The sequence below is a fragment of the Mustela putorius genome, unplaced genomic scaffold (assembly GCF_011764305.1).
Source record: "Mustela putorius furo isolate JIRA1106 unplaced genomic scaffold, ASM1176430v1.1 tig00000580_pilon_pilon_pilon, whole genome shotgun sequence".
Taxonomy (NCBI): domain Eukaryota; kingdom Metazoa; phylum Chordata; class Mammalia; order Carnivora; family Mustelidae; genus Mustela; species Mustela putorius.
Genome location: NW_025421423.1, coordinates 383,243 through 400,897, shown reverse-complemented (window position 1 = coordinate 400,897; position 17,655 = coordinate 383,243). Strand labels below are relative to the sequence as shown.

The 17,655-nt window shown below is 50.6% G+C and overlaps 3 protein-coding genes across 6 annotated transcripts; 2 read left to right on the top strand and 1 right to left on the bottom strand.

Annotated features, from left to right (window-relative positions):
* Positions 1-318: 318 nt before the first annotated feature.
* Positions 319-5,020, top strand: ARHGEF39 (Rho guanine nucleotide exchange factor 39). Its single transcript, XM_045081559.1, is given in 10 exon segments — positions 319-454; positions 457-599; positions 785-879; positions 1,143-1,263; positions 1,520-1,638; positions 2,274-2,344; positions 2,599-2,727; positions 2,910-3,139; positions 3,392-3,480; positions 3,640-5,020. Coding segments are annotated over 10 exon segments (1,134 nt in total). The 5' UTR covers positions 319-333; the 3' UTR covers positions 3,656-5,020.
* On the bottom strand, positions 4,298-7,268 carry CCDC107 (coiled-coil domain containing 107). Of its 4 annotated transcripts, none has more exons than XM_045081560.1 (6): positions 7,090-7,268; positions 6,848-7,002; positions 5,022-5,082; positions 4,839-4,929; positions 4,631-4,743; positions 4,298-4,576 (listed from the first exon to the last, which is right to left on the bottom strand). In XM_045081560.1, the coding sequence occupies exons 1-6, from the start codon at positions 7,193-7,195 to the stop codon at positions 4,341-4,343; spliced, it is 762 nt and encodes a 253-aa protein (XP_044937495.1). In that variant the 5' UTR covers positions 7,196-7,268; the 3' UTR covers positions 4,298-4,340. The 4 variants fall into 4 exon arrangements, with proteins under 4 accessions (XP_044937495.1, XP_012909221.2, XP_044937496.1 ...); XM_013053767.2 differs by having other exon boundaries at positions 4,298-4,549; XM_045081561.1 differs by having other exon boundaries at positions 6,848-6,999.
* Positions 7,269-9,929: 2,661 nt separating this feature from the next.
* On the top strand, positions 9,930-11,600 carry SIT1 (signaling threshold regulating transmembrane adaptor 1). The gene is made up of 5 exons (XM_013053768.2): positions 9,930-10,146; positions 10,266-10,401; positions 10,484-10,542; positions 10,660-10,721; positions 10,813-11,600. The coding sequence occupies exons 1-5, from the start codon at positions 10,098-10,100 to the stop codon at positions 11,044-11,046; spliced, it is 540 nt and encodes a 179-aa protein (XP_012909222.1). The 5' UTR covers positions 9,930-10,097; the 3' UTR covers positions 11,047-11,600.
* Positions 11,601-17,655: the final 6,055 nt, after the last annotated feature.

Genomic DNA, 17,655 nt, shown 5'->3' with positions numbered 1-17,655 from the left:
AACATTTCAAACCTTGTGACCCCTGAGGTTTCCTAGTAGTGAAAGCACTGGGGACGACTGGACCCCAGATCTGGCACAGGCCCAGGAGAGAATATGTACGGTAATTATTGCCCCTTTCCTAATTTTACAGATAGGACACTGAGGTCCCGCTGATGTCTGCTTTCCAAGGTCCAGACTACAGCCCCAATTTAGCGCGCGCCAGTCCAGAGGAGGGCCACCCACCTGCCCCACTCAACGCCGCCTGAGGGGGCTTCTCGCACCTGCAGCGCCGCCCAGGCGGTAGGGCAAGGTCCTAACCGCAGAGACTCAAGGCCTTTCCGCCGGCCGCCGCGCATGCTCCGTCCTGCGCGCAGCCTCCCGGCGCCAGGGGGCGCACTCCTCTCTCTGGCCCCGCCCCCGGAGCGGTTGGGATTTGAATGTCTGGCGGGCTGCGGCCGGAAGAACCGACCCCTCAGCTTGGCATGGAGAAATGGGGCGCCAGCGGACGGTGCACAGTTCAAGAGCAGCGTGCCCGTTGGGAGCGGAAACGCGCCTGCACTGCCCGGGAGCTGCTGGAGACCGAGCGGCGCTACCAGGAACAGCTGGGGCTGGTGGCCACGGTGCGGCCGCGCAAGCCCTCCCGTATGGGGCGGGGACCCCAGGGTATGGGAGGGTCTCTGCGAGGTATAGTGGGTCTTGGGCCGGCCGCCTGCATTTAGGGAGCTCAGGCATTCTAATTTCTAGCAGCGGCTTGGCATTAGCCTCCTCTTCTGGCAGATTATATACCCGTACTCTCCTTCCGCAGTACTTCGTGGGGATTCTGAAAGCCAAGGGCACCCTGCGACCAGCAGAGCGTCAGGCCCTGTTTGGGCCCTGGGAGCTCATTTACGGCGCCAGCCAGTGAGTAGAGGGGCGAGGGGAAAGAGAAGGCGGGGGGCACTCGCCGCTGGCAGTGCACAAAGCTTGGAGTCGGGGGAGACCCAAGTTCATATACGGAGTCTGCCAGTTGCCTCATCTGTGGTCTTGGCCCAGTGCCTTACCCTGCCCCACCTTCCATCTGTAAAATGGGATAATACCACTACCTCCAGGGCAAGGTTATGAGAATTCAATGAGGTGGTGCCTGAGTAGTTGTTGGACTGCTTTTACTATCCTCACCCACGCAGAGAGCTTCTTCCCTACCTCGAAGGAGGGCACTGGGGACAGGGGCTGGAAAGCTTCTGCCCCCACCTGGAGCTGTACACCGAATTTGCTGCCAACGCAGAGAGGTCCCGGACCACCCTGCAGGTAACCCCAAGATAATCTCAAGTTCTTCCCCTCTTGCCCCATACATTGCCTCTTCCTCTGGAGCTCCAAACTTCACTCATACTGTTCCTACATTTCTACAGCCCCGTAGGTGTCCCCCATCTCTCCAAAGTTCTCTGTAGGGCTTCTCCCAGGAGCACACAGCTTACAGAGGGCTGGGTGGGGGAGTGTACACAGATGAATACAATATAAGGAGTGGCTTCTCTCCCTGCTGCCAATCCTTTCCCTATCACTCCAGGAGCAACTAAAGAAAAACAAGCGTTTCCGGAGGTTTGTGCGACTTCAGGAAGGCCGCCCTGAGTTTGGGAGCCTTCATCTTCAGGACCTGCTCCCTCTGCCTCTGCAGAGGCTCCAGCAGTGAGTAAACTCCCCTGGATTCAGCCAACCTCTCTTTTCTGGGTCTGTATGATCGCTGCTCTCAGCTTTGTGGGGTTTATGGCTTCTGTCCCATTGCCTCTCCCGGGACCAACCGCTCTTAAAAACCTCTTGCAAGAGTAAATGTGAACCCACTGGAGTAGCTGGGGTCTGCAGCTCAGGCCCTTAGCTAGGAATGTGGAAGTCTGCACTGAAGTGAGGGGGCCTGTAATAGAAGCAAGGTATCTGGAAGAGTCGGTTGAGGTGAGAGGTTTGCCTACCTTAGATTTTTGTTCCTGGGGACGTTAAGAGCATATAGTCAGGTTGTCTTTAGCATCCTCCTTGGATGGATTAATTTTCATTAATCTTGGATTAAATTTCATTAATCTAATTAACTAGACTCCCAAATCATGGTCAGTCTGCTCCTGACTCTTCAGTGTGGGAAGATGGAAGCAGAGGGCCATGTGGGGTGAGCCCGGGTTCTGAGTCCCAGATGAAAGAAAGGGATGTAACCATCAAAAGCAGGTCTTTCCTGGCCTTGCAACTAAAGTGTGTGTTGGGAGCGATCTGTAGGTCAGGCAGAAGGAATTCTGCCCAACTCTACTTCCCCTCATGGACTTCCAGCTGTCTAATTCCAGGTATGAGAATCTTGTTGTGGCTTTGGCTGAAAACACAGGTCCCAACAGCCCTGATCAGCAACAGCTCACACGTATGTTCTTGCTCCTCTGAAACACAGGCAGGAGGCTGCCTCTCCTGTTCTGGTTCTGCCTTTCTGGTTCTGTCCTCTAACAATGTCTGGTATGTCCCTATCTTCCACTGACATGTACACAACGTGTCTGTTGCCCTGCCTGCCCTCCCAGAGGTTAGACCCTCACCCTAGTCCCCTCCAGAATAGCCTTTCCTCACCATCAGTCACCCAAAGTCAAAGCTGTACCAGGAATGGGGTGGGGGATGTTGTTCCAGGGGCTGCCCGGCTGATAAGTGAAACCGCCCAGAGAGTCTACAGCATTGGTCAAAAACAGAAGAATGACCAGCACCTCCGGCGTGTTCAGGCTTTGCTCAGTGGCCGCCAGGCAAAGGGGCTTACCTCAGGTACTGCGCGCTCCCCTTCTCTGTGCCCCACCCCATCCCCAATCCTCAAACTCCCCTTTTCTGACCCTTTTTCTCTATTGCCAGCACACATGCCCTATTTCCTTAGCCTCCCCTTCTGTCTGCTCCCACGGATCATGGTCCTGGAGCTGCACCAGAATAACAGCTCTCCCACCGCCCCCCAGGTCGCTGGTTCCTACGCCAGGGCTGGCTATTGGTAGTGCCTCCCCATGGGGAGCCCCGGCCCCGAATGTTCTTCCTCTTCTCCGATGTGCTCCTCATGGCCAAACCTCGACCCCCACTGCACCTGCTGCAGAGTGGCACCTTTGCCTGCCGTGCCCTCTACCCCATGGCCCAGTGTCAACTCCACAGAGTCTTTGGCCACTCAGGAGGCCCTTGTGGTGGACTGCTCAGCGTAAGTTATTGGCGGGAGCCCTAGTTCGGTAGGAGAGGCTCAAAACAGGCCTCGAATGCCTATGTACTATTTATCCCCTTGGCCTAGGCCCCCTTCAGAGGAACTAAGCCACCTGCATTGAGATGAGAGGGGGGGTTGGGGTTCATCCCTAGTTCTCACCTCAGCCCTGAATTACCTTCATGGAAACAGCAAGGCCTTCAGTTTTAGCCTGGACCTTTCTGAGCTCTGCACTAAGTGGTGATTTCTCCTTAGCTGTCCTTTCCCCATGAGAAGCTACTGCTTATGTGCACAGACCAGGAGGAGCTGTTGCACTGGCACCACAGTTTGACTCTGGCCATCAGGTAAGAGTGCTGTGATGAGGCCCATGGGCTGGGAGTGAGCAGTTCTAATCCTGTCTCACGTCTAACACCTTCTGGGCTGCCCCACCCCCAAGGCCATGGGTGTTTTGTCTGAAGAAAGTGCTCATGGCAGTGCCTGAACTGACCGTCTTTTCTCCATAGCAGCCAGAAGAACTAGAAGAATCTTCATTCCAGAACCCAGTTTACTTGAGAGACAAGTCAAAGTCAGAGGAGTACAAAGAAATCTTCAGTACTAACTAAACAAAACACACACAACACTTCATGGTTGGAGAAGGGTCATTTCGGGTTTGCTTGGGACCAACCTGTGCCAGCTCATCTGACCAGCCCTTGAGAATCAGGAAACCAAGTCCCACCCTGGTGAAGTTCTGCTGAACCAGCCCCTCCAAAGCAGATGAGGGGATTTAGGACTGATTAAGCTCAGTGCTGAATCCCTGGGTGGTTGTTTATCAGGACTGCAGCTTTGTAAATGTGGATGTTTTTATGTTGAATACAGTTTCCGTAATTTATTTTCCCACTGCATTTTAGTAAATATTTTTCTTCTTCCCCTTTTTGGAAAGGCCTTTCTGTCTCAGCTCTGCAATAAGGGAAAGAGAGGTGTTTGTGCCCTGAAGGTTGCCCTGCTGGTGGCCTCAGGAATATAAGGAAAAGAGCTGGAGCTCCCTCTCTCTCAGCTCTCACACTGGAAGGTGGCCTCTTTTTATCCTAATAAGGGAAGCTTTTCAGGAAGGCCCAGTTGTTCTTGGGCACCTAGTATGGGTGTGTGTAGGACCAGCTGGAATAGAAAAAGCACACAGGAGTGTCCAGTCACAAGCACAGACTTTGTTTTACTAAACCTTTAGCTGTCATTTCTCCTTGCCGGCAGGGGCTGTGACTGCAGCCCTTCCCACAGCCTTGCTGCATCTTCTCCTTAGCCCCTGCTCCACTTCCCAAGGAGTAGCTAGGTTTCTCGTCTCAGTGCTCCAGTGTAGGGGCTCCTCCCAGGCCTGACTGTCACCAGCCTCCGCCTCCTCCTCCTCTATACATAAGTCCTCAGGAAAGGGTAGGCTGGCCTCTGTGAGGGGAAAGATCAGGGATATTCCTATCTCAGAGATTGTCTCCACCTCCACAAGACTCACACCACCCAACCCTTTACCTGGTTCTGGAACGTCCACACCCTTGTTTGGCTTGCTGTCTTGTAACAGCTGGTGGATGGTCTGAAGCTTCATATTCAGAAGCTCTTGCTGGGCTCCAGCCAGGGTAGTCACACTAGAAAAATATCCACTCAGAGGCTAGCCGATCTGCCGCCACCTCTTCCACCTATCACAAAGCTCCCCTGGCCACAGGGTCACTGCTCTTCTTACCGCTCAAAAAGGGGGTCCAGCTGGGCCATCAGATTGTTCAGGTGTTGCTCTGTCTGGGCTAGCTGTTGTGTCAACTGGGCCAGCTGTTGCTCTGGGGGTAAAGGAGAAAAGGAGAACAATGGTTATTTGTATCTTCTGTGGTCCTGTCATCCCCTACCAAATACAGGCTTGTGCAAAACCCACCTGACTGTGATGATTCCTTCTTGCCTTCCTCCTCCTGGAGAACTGCAACCTCATCTTTCCCCTGATGAAATAGAAGAAAGAGAGGGCTAGCCTGCAGGAACAAGCTTCTCCATCACCTCTGTCTCCAAAGCCATGAGAAGAGAAGGATGATTTTGAAGTCAAGAAAGCCATAGAGATTTTACTTTAAAGAATCATAATCACACCTAGTCTAGCTCCTCACCTAGGATGTGAAGCAACATGTCAGTATGCCCCCACACGGGGTCATTCAGTCTAATGAAACACTCCCAGGAATGAGCATCTCTCTCCAGTTTGATAAAGCTCTGGTTGTTAGTTTATACACAAAACCAAAAACTTTATGTATCTTCTTTCCATGTTGCCTTCCAAAACCATGTCCTTTCAACACGATAGCCATTCAGGCATTTGAAGACAGTGGTCTTTACCCACTCCCCTTCCCCATGTCTTCTCTGGTTTAGTATCTCTAGTTTTACTCAGTCACTGTTCATTTGATATGGTTTTCTCTGGTTGCTCTACTGGGCACATAGTGTTTTTAAAAATAGTTCCCTGAAGAGAATAAAATTCTCCCGAGTGTTCTGATCAGAAGATGAGATGCAGGGGCGCCTGGGTGGCTCAGTGGGTTAAGCCTCTGCTTTCAGCTCAGGTCATGATCCCAGGGTTCTGGGATCGAGCCTGCATCAGGCTCTCTGCTCAGCAGGAGCTTGCTTTCCTTCCTCTCTCTCTGCCTGCGTCTCTGCCTACTTGTGATCTCTGTCAAGTAAATTTTTAAAAAAAAGATGATATGCAATACCTTGTTCCTAGCATTGCCTGGGGAAGTGGGTTTCACAACACACGACTGAACTTTATTATTCAACTAATAAACTGCTAAGTTATATGTTTCTTCCAGATAGTACTTGGGTCCACAAATATAATTTATTATTGATTCTCTTTAAATTTCATCATGATAGGGGCACCTGGGTGGCTCAGTGGGTTAAGCCCCTGCCTTCAGCTCGGGTCATGGTCTCGGGGTCCTGGGATCGAGCCCCACATCTGGCTCTCTGCTTAGCGGGGAGCTTGCTTCCCCCTCTTTCTCTCCCTGCTGCTCTGCCTACTTGTGATCTCTGTGTGTGTGTGTGTGTGTCAAAATAAATAAATAAAATCTTTACAAATAAATAAATAAATTTCATCATAACTAGTCAAGTCTATTTGGAATCATGACTAGCTATCCCTTTTAATTTCATATCCCCTCCAAATTGGTAATAAGTGCAATAAGTAATTGGTAATACTTATTGGTAATAAATGCAAATAAGTAATCAGGCCAGGTTTGAGGATAGAGCCTTGGAAGGTATTATTTTCCATTCCAACCATTTCCATACACTAAAATGTACTGTCATTTTACATTTCAGGGCCTCCTTTCTAAGGAGAACATGAGACTAGGGCCTTCCATATTGTGGCTACAGCAACCAACACTTTGTGTGCCAAGACTAGAATCTTACCAGCAGCCACACTTCCGTAGTAGTATGGACACAGACTTGCTGGGTTCAAATCCCAGTTACTACCAGCTGTGTGTGACTTTCAGCAAATGACTTAATCTCTTCATTGGACTGTTGGGAGAATTAAATGTGGTGGTCATTATTTATTTACAATTTACCAAGAACGCTTCACAACTGCTACCTCGCTGGATGCTCAAAATACCCCTCTAGTGTTGGAAAGCCAAGGAACTACCCTCTTCGTTTTACAAACTGACGGAAAGAAGTGTCTCGTTCATGATACTATAGCGCCCCCATGGGAGATTCAGGCCCGGAGCATCCCCACCCCTCGTCGTCCCGCACCTGCAAACACTTGTACAGCACAAAAGCCACGACAGCTGCGGTGTACAGCGCCCCCAAAGGCAGAGCTCCCGCCCGGGCCCGCTCTCGTTGGTCCTTGGGCGGCGACCGTCGCCGGGGTTCTGTGGCCTCAGGGCCGACCTGGGCATTGTCCCCTGCTGAGGACGGCAGAGGTGGGTCAGTAGAGCCGGGGCCTGGGGACCCATGGGCAGCCTTAGCCTCCCTCCAGAAGCCCTCGCTGATACCTGAGTGTGCCCGGAGGTCGGGGCTGGGGCGGTCTCCGAGGACCCCGGGCAGTGCAGACACAAGTAGCAACCCCAGCAAACCCGCAAATGGGACCGACCCCGCCATTGCAGGCCACAGAACGATGGCCCCGGAGGCGCCAGAGCTGGCCCGGAGTCCCGCTGCGCATGCGCAAGAGGGGCGGTGCGAGGGTCGCGTACCGGGACACGCTAGGAGGTCACGCCCATTTAATGTGTGGGCGGGGCACGCTTATTAGCATAGGACCTTGGCCCAACTTTCCCAAATGAATCCATTTCTCGTCTATTTAAGAATTCGCCAGAATGCTTCTAGGAGCCTACAATCTTATAAGATTATGCTGGAAAATGGATTTTATCTCCCATACTCGCAACCTATTCACCCTAAGCAAAAAATGCTTAGGACGCCGAACCTTAAAAGAATGAGCGTGGAAACTGCGTACAGCTCGTGCTGAAGGCCTGTTTCCTAGGCTACAGACGGAGGACTTGTTCCTTATTTGTGCCTAGGGGAAAGTCCCCGGACCCTTTGGCAGAGAGTGCCGCGTGCGCGTGCACGCTGACTTTCCCTGCTTTGCACTGTAACGTCCGCCGAGAAGCCATCCCGTGTGCTGCGGGGGAAGCTGAGCGGCGTGCTGCGGGGCCGTCGTCCGTCAGCATTTCTAGTTACGCAGGCAGTGCGCGCAGCTGTGCGCACCAACCACACGGGGCTCATTCTCAGCGCGGCTGACTTTTAGAAGTGGGACTAATAGGTCCTCCCCTGCGGAGGGTCTCTGTTCCGGGTACTGTTAGCGGCTCAAGGATGGAGCGGGCAAGTGGTTTAATCCACCGCTGAGTCATTTTCTCCTGACCTAACGCGCTGTATGTATCACATCGGTTGGAGTTTCTTTTTTTTTTGCAGTTCCCTCTTCCTACAGTGGCCTTCTCTACCCCCACCCTCTTCAATCGGCAAATGTTTCTAATAGCCACCATTCACTGTGTAGCACAGCACACCGTAGACTATGGACTGATGGCCTAGAACCTGCCTCTGCTACTCGAAAGCTAAATGACTTTGGGCAAGTTACTTAATTTCGCTCTGTGCCTCAGTCTCCACTCTGAGGAATGGAGATAATGATAATACACTATCTGTACCTTACGGAGTCGTTATGATGATCAAGTGGGATAATCCAAGGAAAGTCCTTAGAACTATGCGTACTGGGCACGCCTGGGTGGCTCAGTGGGTTAAAGCCTCTGCCTTCAGCTTGGGTCATGATCCCAGGGTCCTGGGATGGAGCCTGGCATCGGGCTCTCTGCTCAGCGGGGAGCCTGCTCCCCACCGCCCCCCACCTCTGCCTGCCTCTCTGCCTACTTGTGATCTCTGTCTGTCAAATGAATAAAATCTTAAAAAAAAAAAAAAAAAAAGAGGGAATGAGTATCGGTTCATACTCCATGGAAGTCTGCTTCTCCCTCTCCCTCTCCCTCTGCTCGCTTCCCTTGCTCATACTCTCTCCTTCCCTCTCAAATAGATAAATATTTAAAAAAATTAAAAAAACAAAGAATGAAGAAACAAAGGTTCAGGAAGGTCAGTAAGTTCATCAGGTAAGAGGCAAGTCAGAGATTCCAAAGCTTTCTGCCTGTCTCCCTATCAGTTACCACATGTCACCCCCCACCCCCAGCCCTTCCTTTCACCTCCAGGACCTCAGGCAGACCTGGAGAGTTCCCGTGTTTCATGCTGCCTTTTAATTGTCTGGGACACATTGGGTCATCTTCCTAATTAGGTCAAGAGCCCTTTGAGGAAAGAAAACATTTCCCACTCACATCTTTATCTCCAAAGCTTGGCACATAAGCAAGCAATCGGCACAGGTGACAAATGAATGAGGTATATGTGTGCTAAATAAATGAATGACCTAGGAGTGTATCTTCTTGTTCTTCCAGAAATGGAGGGGGCAGGGCCAGGAGGAGAGACCAACACTCACAGGAGTTACCGTAGTCTAACTGATCTAGAGGCAGCCTGGTGGCAGAGCCGTGTAGTCCAAACCTTGACCCTAAGCCAGCTGGCATAGTCAACGTAAACAAGTGGTTCAGGCCAGATATAATACGATAAATGGCCCTTGACTGATAGTTGCCTTTAGGGAGTTTGAACCCATTATTGCCAGACGTATCACTGACCTCTGGCCTAAGGAACCTGAAATCCTTCTTCTGCTTCAGTAGCAGCCCATGTGGTTGGGTTGTATTGAGCATCACATGTGCTCCACTTCCTGAAGGGAACAAGCGCAAAGACATGGCTCAGTTTCCAGGATGTACTGGGGTAGAGGTTTCTTTGATTCAATTAACTTTTGAGACTGACAGTTCTTGGGACAGTTTGGATAAAGTGGGTCGGGAGGGGGAGAATATAAGTTTCCTCTATGCCCTAAACTATTATACCAGTAATAATAAGAATGACAATGGTCATCTTATCTCCTAGACTCAGCCTTAGGGTGTGATGGGATTTTAGGTACTAGGAAGCCTCCCCATCTCATTCCTCTTGGTAGTATGCTCAGTGAGGAATATATTCTCTCTCACGGGTCTCAGAGTGGGAGAGAAAAGGCAGACACTCTGTGGCAGAGAGTAATCTCTGTCCTAAGGCCTGGCTTCCTTGACTTATTGGTCCTGCCCCATGCTATGTTGTCTCCTGGGAGTCTTCATGGGCTCACCTGCACAGTGGCACAGAAATCGCAGGCCTGCTTCTCTTCTCTGGCCATAGAAGGTATAGGGCCACGAGGGGTGGGGGCGGAAGCTTGGGAGATACTGGGTGGCGCAGGTGCAGGCACAGGGCGGTGTCTTTGTTCTTTCGCTCATCCCTCCCCTCCCCCTTCCTCCCCGGAAACCAGTGACTCTGCCACCAGCAGTATTGGGGATGAACTGTGGGGGCCAGGCCTGGGGAGGGCCGAGAGTAAAGGGGCCTGCAGCAGCAATCAGGCCATAAGCCAAGCTGACCCCTCAGCACAGGGCTTGCAGACTCAGCTCCCAGGTCAGCAGTCATGAGCAGAGGTGCCAACCGCACAGAAGTCACAGAACTGCTAGTGCCCGGTGAGCTGGGCGGGGCAGGGGCAGGGGGAGGGGTCACATGGCCCCTTGTCCCACCTGCTGGGACCTGGAGGGCTGGGCTGGGCTGGGCAGTAACAGCCCCCATACCCTGGCATCCACAGGAATCCCCACTGTGACTCAGGCCTGGGGATTGTGGGCCCTCTTAGGGGCTGCGACGCTGCTGCTTCTCATCTCACTGGCTGCACACTTGTTCCGATGGACTAGTGGCCGGAACAGAAGCCATCCGGGACAGGGACGGTGAGTAGGGACAACAGAGATAGGTGACTGAGATTTCCCCCTTACCCAGATGTCCCCTCATCCCCTCATCTCTGTCTTGCAGCTCTGGAGGATCTGTGGAAGAGGTCCCCCTATATGGGAACCTGCCTTATCTTCAGACTGGTAGGGAGCTGGCAAAGGGGAGGGGCACCAAGGCCATGCACGTCCTGGGTGGGTGGGATGAGGGATGGCAGGGGGAAGAACAAGAAGTGACCAGATTACTACTGTTCCCTATCCCAGGTCGACTGTCTCAAGAACCGGGGCCAGACCAGCAAGATCCAGCTCCTAGAGACCCCGTCACGGTGAGTCAGTTGTGGCTGAGGAAGGGGGGAGGGAAGGAAGTGAGGGCTTTTCCAAGGGTCCAGTGAACTTCTAACAGCCTTGCATCTCCAGGCTACAGAGAAAGTGATGTGCTATACCAGCCTGCAGTTGCGGCCTTCTCAGGGCCATCTCCCCAGCCCCGGAACCCCCATCAAGTACTCAGAGGTGGTGCTGGATTCTGAGCCAAAGCCCCAGGCCTCAGGCCCCGAGCCGGAGCTGTACGCCTCAGTGTGTGCCCAGACCCGCAGGGCGCGGGCTTCCTTCCCAGACCAGGCGTATGCCAACAGCCAGCCTGCACCCAGCTGAGACGGAGGAGCTGGCAGAGTAGGACGATCATCACCCCAGCCTCCTCTGCTGCAGGGGTTACTGCTACCCTGCCCCACCATGACTGTTTCCCAACCACCCCCCAAAGACAGGTAGGAAATGTCTGGTCACAGGAGGTAATGTTTCCCAAACTTCCCCTCTAAGTGAGGGAGACACTTCAGGGGAACGAGTAGGTCCCTGGTTTCTTGGGGATGGAGGAAACTATCTATTCCCCTAAGGCCCCAAGCTCCCGAGTTACTTACTTCCCGTCCTTGTGGATTTTAACCAGATCCTCTCTGTTCCGGCTCCCTTAAAGTCTATAGTTCGGTGTCCCCTCAGATACCGGAAATGGGCAGTGGTGGAGGGGGTAACCGCCTGAGAGGAGAAGGGTGGGTATTCTCCTTGGGACCCCATAGTCTGGAGGGATCCTGGAACCTAGCAACCTGAGGAACCCAAGCCTGGCTTCTTATCTGAGAACGCTGGCTGGAGAATACCAGCCCACATCCTGCTGTCTCTGTTATGTCCCCAAGTTTTCAAATAAAACTTCTCAGAAAGTGTTTAGATTTTTATCTAGAGGCTTCAGACCTGCAACAGGCGCTACATGGTAGGGTTGTGAGCTTTGCTATCTGTACAGAGCACTTCTGGGGGCGCCCGCTGGACCAAGAGCGTCAGTGGCATCAACACTGCCAGGGTGAGTGCTAGGGGTGGAGGCTGGAGCCCAGCTCTAGCTGTACTTGCTGCTAGATCATCGTTAGAATTTGCACTCAGAGCCACCCCACTCCCATCACCTGGTGTTGCAAGCCCCCCAGCTCCTGACCCACTCTCCCCGTGGCCTCTATGACTGTGCTGCCACCAGCCACAACCTCAAGTCTACACCACTTCACCCTCCGGCTTCTGTAGAGGTAAGTCTGGCTTAATAGACCTTTCTGAGGTTTCAGGGCCAGAAGATAGTGGAAGCCAGGCTTCTACTTCCAAACATCTCTCCTTCCCACTCACAGTCCCAGAGAAAACCAGAGTAGGGAACTGTGCTCCTGAGCCTTACCTGGTGGTCCCAATAAGGCAGACCCTCTACACACACACAGAGAATAACCCAAACGCCAGATCCGCCTCCGTGGACCTCAACTTGGGCCTCCCCCAGCAGAGGCGCGGGTCGCGGTAGCAACAGGCAGCTGAGGCTGTGTGGGAGGGAAGGCGGCTTTGGGGGCCGGCACCGGATGCGGGGAACCACTGGCAGCGGGATGTGGGGTTCTGAGGATTGCTAGTCTGCAGACCGCTCAGTTCCGCGGCCTGGGGGACGTGAAAGACAGGCTCTGTAAGAGAAGGGGCTTGGGGTCCCGCCAACCCACTGGGATGAGCCGAAAACTGCAGCGGAGGCCTCAAACACCACCATCGCAGGACTTAACACTCCCCCTTACATCCACTCTGCCCGTCTCCGGACCAAAGCCGGAGCGCCCCCGTCAGGCACATCGCAGGCTTGCCACGGCCTCTGCGCATGCGTAAAACTGCCCCGTCCACAGCATGGTGGGAAATCTAGTCCCGACAGTTCTCCACCCTTCCCCCACCTTAATCTTACCCACCCCACGAGTTTAGCCCTACCCTTCGCGGAGCTGGGACCCTGGGGCTCCCAGAACAGCGTTTCGCGGTTCGCGGGACGTAGGGACTCACTAGATCTGGAGCTGGGTGCGGTTGGAACGTTATTTTACTTCTGGTCCTGAAGCCCGGATCTTTTACCTTCTCTCTTCGCTACAACCTTTTAATTTAATCTGTCTCCGAGGCTCGTGCCCTGGCCCAGGCCCTCAGGACTGAAGGCCAGGACTGTGTGGCAACGTCCTAGTTGATCCCTGCGTCTAAGAAAAAAAAAAAAATGGGGCAGCCAGCTCCACCTCAGACATCTTCGGGGACCCCTTTGCCTCATCTCTCTAAGTGGTCAGCTCGTTTCCCAAACACCTTGCAGTTGTCTCCCCTTCTGTAGCTCCAGGGGTGCTTTCCTTAGTGGTCTCCCTTTCCTGACTGGTGTAAGATCCAGCCACTAGGAATGTCCTGTTCCAGGGCGCCTGGGTGGCTCAGTGTGTTAAAGCCTCTGCCTTGGGCTCAAGTCATGATCCCAGGGTCCTCGAGCCCCACATCGGGCTCTCTGCTCTGTGGGGAGCCTGCTTACTCCTTTCTCTCTGTCTGCCTCTCTGCCTACTTGTGATCTCTGAAATAAATAAATGAATGAATGAATGAATGAATGAATGAATAAATAGAAAGGAGTACCCTGTTCCTGGCAAATTCCTAGGGGAAGATCATTGGGGTAAGCCATGAGAGCCCTCTGGAGGATGCAGCCCCAGCTTTCCCCCCTCTTCCTGTCATCTCAGTTGGGAGGACTGGGGACAAGCCCAAGACCCAAAGAGGAAGGGCCTCTGGGATGGTCAAATGTTCAATGATAGAAGGTTCTTTTTTTTTTTTTTTTTAAGATTTTATTTATTTATTTGACAGACAGAGATCAGAAGTAGGCAGAGACACAGGCAGAGAGGAGGAAGCAGGTCCCCCACCGAGCAGAGAGCCCGATGTGGGGCTTGATCCCAGGACCCTGAGATCATGACCTGAGCCAAAGGCAGAGGATTAACCCACTGAGCCACCCAGGCGCCCTAATGATAGAAGGTTCTTAAGGAATCACTTGTAGGGCCACCTGGGTGGCTCAGTCATTAAGCGTCTGTCTTCGGCTCAGGTCATGATTCCGGGGTCCTGGAATCGAGTCCTGCATCAGGCTCCCTGCTTGGCAGAAAGCCTCATTCTCCTTCTCCCACTTCCCCTGCTTGTGTTTCTCTCTCACTGTGTCTCTCTCTGTCAAATGAATAAATAAAATCTTTAAAGAAGAAAAAAAAAAAGGAATCACTTTTTAGGTGGGGAGGGGGCCTATGAAGCCATCCAGCCAAGAACCTCCCATCTTTGGCCTTGCTCTGTACTCTGTAAAGATGAGTCTAAACTTCCAAGCTTGTTTTGGCTGTAAAGAGGGAAATAGAGCTGGGACATGGAAAGAGACCAAGTTGTAATGACTTCATTTGGAACCTTGGATCCAGACATGCCTAGAGCTATATCTGCCTCCTGAACTTTTTGGTTATGTAAGCTAATGCATTCTCTTTTTTTGCTTAAGTCATTCTGTGAGGGAAAGATCAGCACACCAGAGCCAGCAGAAGATGCTGAAACTCTGAGATCTTCCCTTATTGCTCAACTCCTCCACCAGCCCATCCTCTGCTGACTTATTTAAATGAACTAAAATGCCATTTGACCCTCAAATATTTCTGCTTGGTGTGTGCCTCTTGCCAGGCTTTTAAATTTCTAGAATTCTACAGCTGGGAGGAGGCAAATCTGGCCCAAACTTATACCCACTGCAGGAGCCATCCTGCCAGCCACTTCTTAAACATTTCCAGGACTAGGGACCTCACTACCTTAACCAAGCACTTGTTTCCAATCTTTCTTTTCGGTGGGGAGTGGGGGGGACAAAATCTGCCTGTTACTTTTGTCATCATTCTGCCTCCTGAGTTGCAATCATTTAATTGTCCTTCTCCCTCCTGTACATGATAGCCCTGATGGATGGCCTAAGTCTTTTTTTTTTTTCCTCCCTCCCGGAAAAAGCTTTCTAGAATTCCTTTTACAGATATTTGCAGCTACTCATCATTCCCACTGTTTTGCTTGAGCAGAGTCTCTCTTCAAGTGTGAAGTACTTAATAAAGTACTCTTTACTAAGAGGTAAATATAGTACTGGTAGGAAACTGGACAGTCCGTCTCTTCACTGGGCACCAAGTCTATGGGACTTTGTTTGTAAGGAATACACTCACTTAGCCTTGGTTAAGTTAAGGGGATTTCAGATCTCAAATCACAGCCTTGCTGGGGACCTTAGTGACAGGAGTATGTGGGTCTTCCCACTCCGCTCCTCCTGTCCCATGACTCTGACAGAGTTTCTGTGTCTTTTATTTATTCCCAGTTTTTTCCTACTTTGCTAACTTGCTTCCTCATCCTCTACTTCTGGTTTCTGCTTCCTCACAACTGCTTGATATTTTCTCCTCTGTCTCATGACCTCAGTTCAATGTTTAATTTTAGGAATAGTGTAAGTACATGTTTAAAAAAAAAAAAAAAGAATTGAAAGGTCGACACCAATGGTTCTCCACCAGAAGTGACTTCGGCCCCCAGGAGACATTTGGCAATGTGCAGAGATACGTTTGGTCTTCACAGCTGGGGAGTGCCCCAAAGTACTGATTTATAGGGGGTAGAGACCAGGGATGCTGCTGACCGGCCCACAACACACAGGTCAGCCACTCACCATACAGAATTTTGGTCCCCCAAAGTTAAAAGTGCTGAGGCTGAGAAATACTAGAATGGGGCAGGGGGGAGTAAAAGGCCATCCCCCCACCCCAATCCTACTTCTGGTTGTAGTTCACAGAGGCACTTGCTATTAATGGGTTCTGTGTTTAAGTCTTCTGGTGATTATCATTCTGTCAATAATAAGAATACTTCGAGCAAGAGGATTCTAGGTACGTGCAAACCCTGGTGAAGCTCTCCCTTCCACAACCCCTCTGACAACTCCCAGCTACAGAGAATGAACTTTAAATGCGCTCTGCTGAATTCCTGGCAGAGTGAATTTCCTGCAGACAAGTTTCTGGAGAACAGTCTCAGAGCCAAGAAAAAGGACCTTCAGGAAGGCAGCAAGTCCCAGAAACAGCTGGCTTCCCAGGAACAATCAATGGCTTTGCTGAGTCTCTCCAGCTCTCTAAAAAACTAATGGTGGATTGAATTTCTCAGCCTTTGAGGCCAGGAGAATGCAGACAAACCAGAGGGCGGGAGAGACCTGCTGGAGGAAACAAATGACTCTCTGACTGAATGAGAGCCTGGGGAAGATATTTGTGAAGGTCAAACACAAAAGATTTCCCTGAACTAGAAAATGTGATATCAGAGCTAAAAACTTCCAAACATAAAGCAAAGGAGAGGATGGATACTGCTAACCCCCCCAAAAAAGGTCCAGAAAATTAAACAGATGAAATATCTCAAAACATGTGACAAAAATACAGAGATGCAAATTATGTGGTGAAAGATGGGAGACTGAAACAGTCCCAGGAGATTTAGCCTGCAAATTCTATGAGTTCTAGGAGAAGAGGAACAGGAGAGGAGACGTCATAATTAAATAATTTAACAGGGAATGTCCCTGAGATGAAGAAATATATAGCCCCATACCGGTGAAAATTCCTGAACTCTAAGGATGAGAACAATGTTACACACATTTCCAGGCAGAAAGAAAGTTCATTTTTCTTATTTGCAACCCTGGAAGTTAAACAACAGCGAAAAGGAATGTGAGGTAGGTAATAAAAGAAAAGGCCTGCGACCAGGACCTAGCAAAGGGAGAAAGAAAAATAGTTGAAGATTTACAAAAGTCAATCAGTATCTCATGTGAGAAATATTTTAAAGAAAAGGCTCTAATGAGACAACAAGTGAATCAGAACAGACTTCAAGATGGGGGAAGGTCAAGGGAGGAGGAGAGAAATCAGTGGGATGCAACGAGCCATGAGCTATGTATTTATATCTATATTTCTACATATGTATAACACATCACTCAAATGCTAAACACCCTTGAAACAGAAGGAACAGGTTGTAAGGGAAATTCTAATAAGGACTAAATTATCTCAATAAAACTCTGGAATCAGGTAGTGAGGATAAGGTGAAGGTGAGTGTTCTAGGATCTGAGGGAGGAGGAGGTAGAAAGGTAGTAAAAGTAGTCTAAAGACAGTATCTTACTGAGGTGGAGAGGAAGTAGAAGATAAGTAGAGTATGATGGAAATAGTTGTTCTGTATTCATGAACTAGAACAATCATGTGCATCTATTTAAGAGAACAGGGCAAGGGATGGTAACTATGAATAGAACAACAAACTCCAAATTAACAAGGAGAAAATGGGATGAACAGCCATTCACTCAGTACAGCAAAGGTAAAGAAGAGTTCCCAACACTGTTTACACATTTAAAAACAAGTAAGATGGAAATAAATCAAATTTATCCCTTGGTACAGGAAATATGAGTGGACTGAATTCTTCCATTAAAAGAGTCTAAGACTGGGGCGCCTGGGTGGCTCAGTGGGTTAAAGCCTCTGCCTTCAGTTCAGGTCATGATCCCAGGGTCCTGGAATCGAGCCCTGCATCAGGCTCTCTGCTCAGCGGGGAGCCTGCTTCCTCCTCTCTCTCTGCCTGCCTCTCTGCCTACTTGTAATCTCTGCCTGTCAAATAAATAAATAAAATCTTAAAAAAAAAAAAAGACTCTAAGACTTTGTTAAAAATCAAATTCTGGTCAATATTACTTAGAAGGAAGATACTTAGAGCAAAGTGATCAAGAAAGATTCAAAATAAAGATGTGGGAAAGGGATACCAGACAGATAAACAGAAGGCAGTGGTAATGCTGGTATCCAAAATGGGAATTTAAGTTACCAACTGGAAGAGGAGTGAGGATTGCCTGTGAAGGGGTAGGAAGGAACTTTTAGGGAGATGGGAATCTTCTGTACCTTGATTGTGGTGAAGGCTGCATGACTGAATACATTTGTCAAAACTCATAGGACTGTATGCTTAAAATTGACAAAACTTACTGCAAGT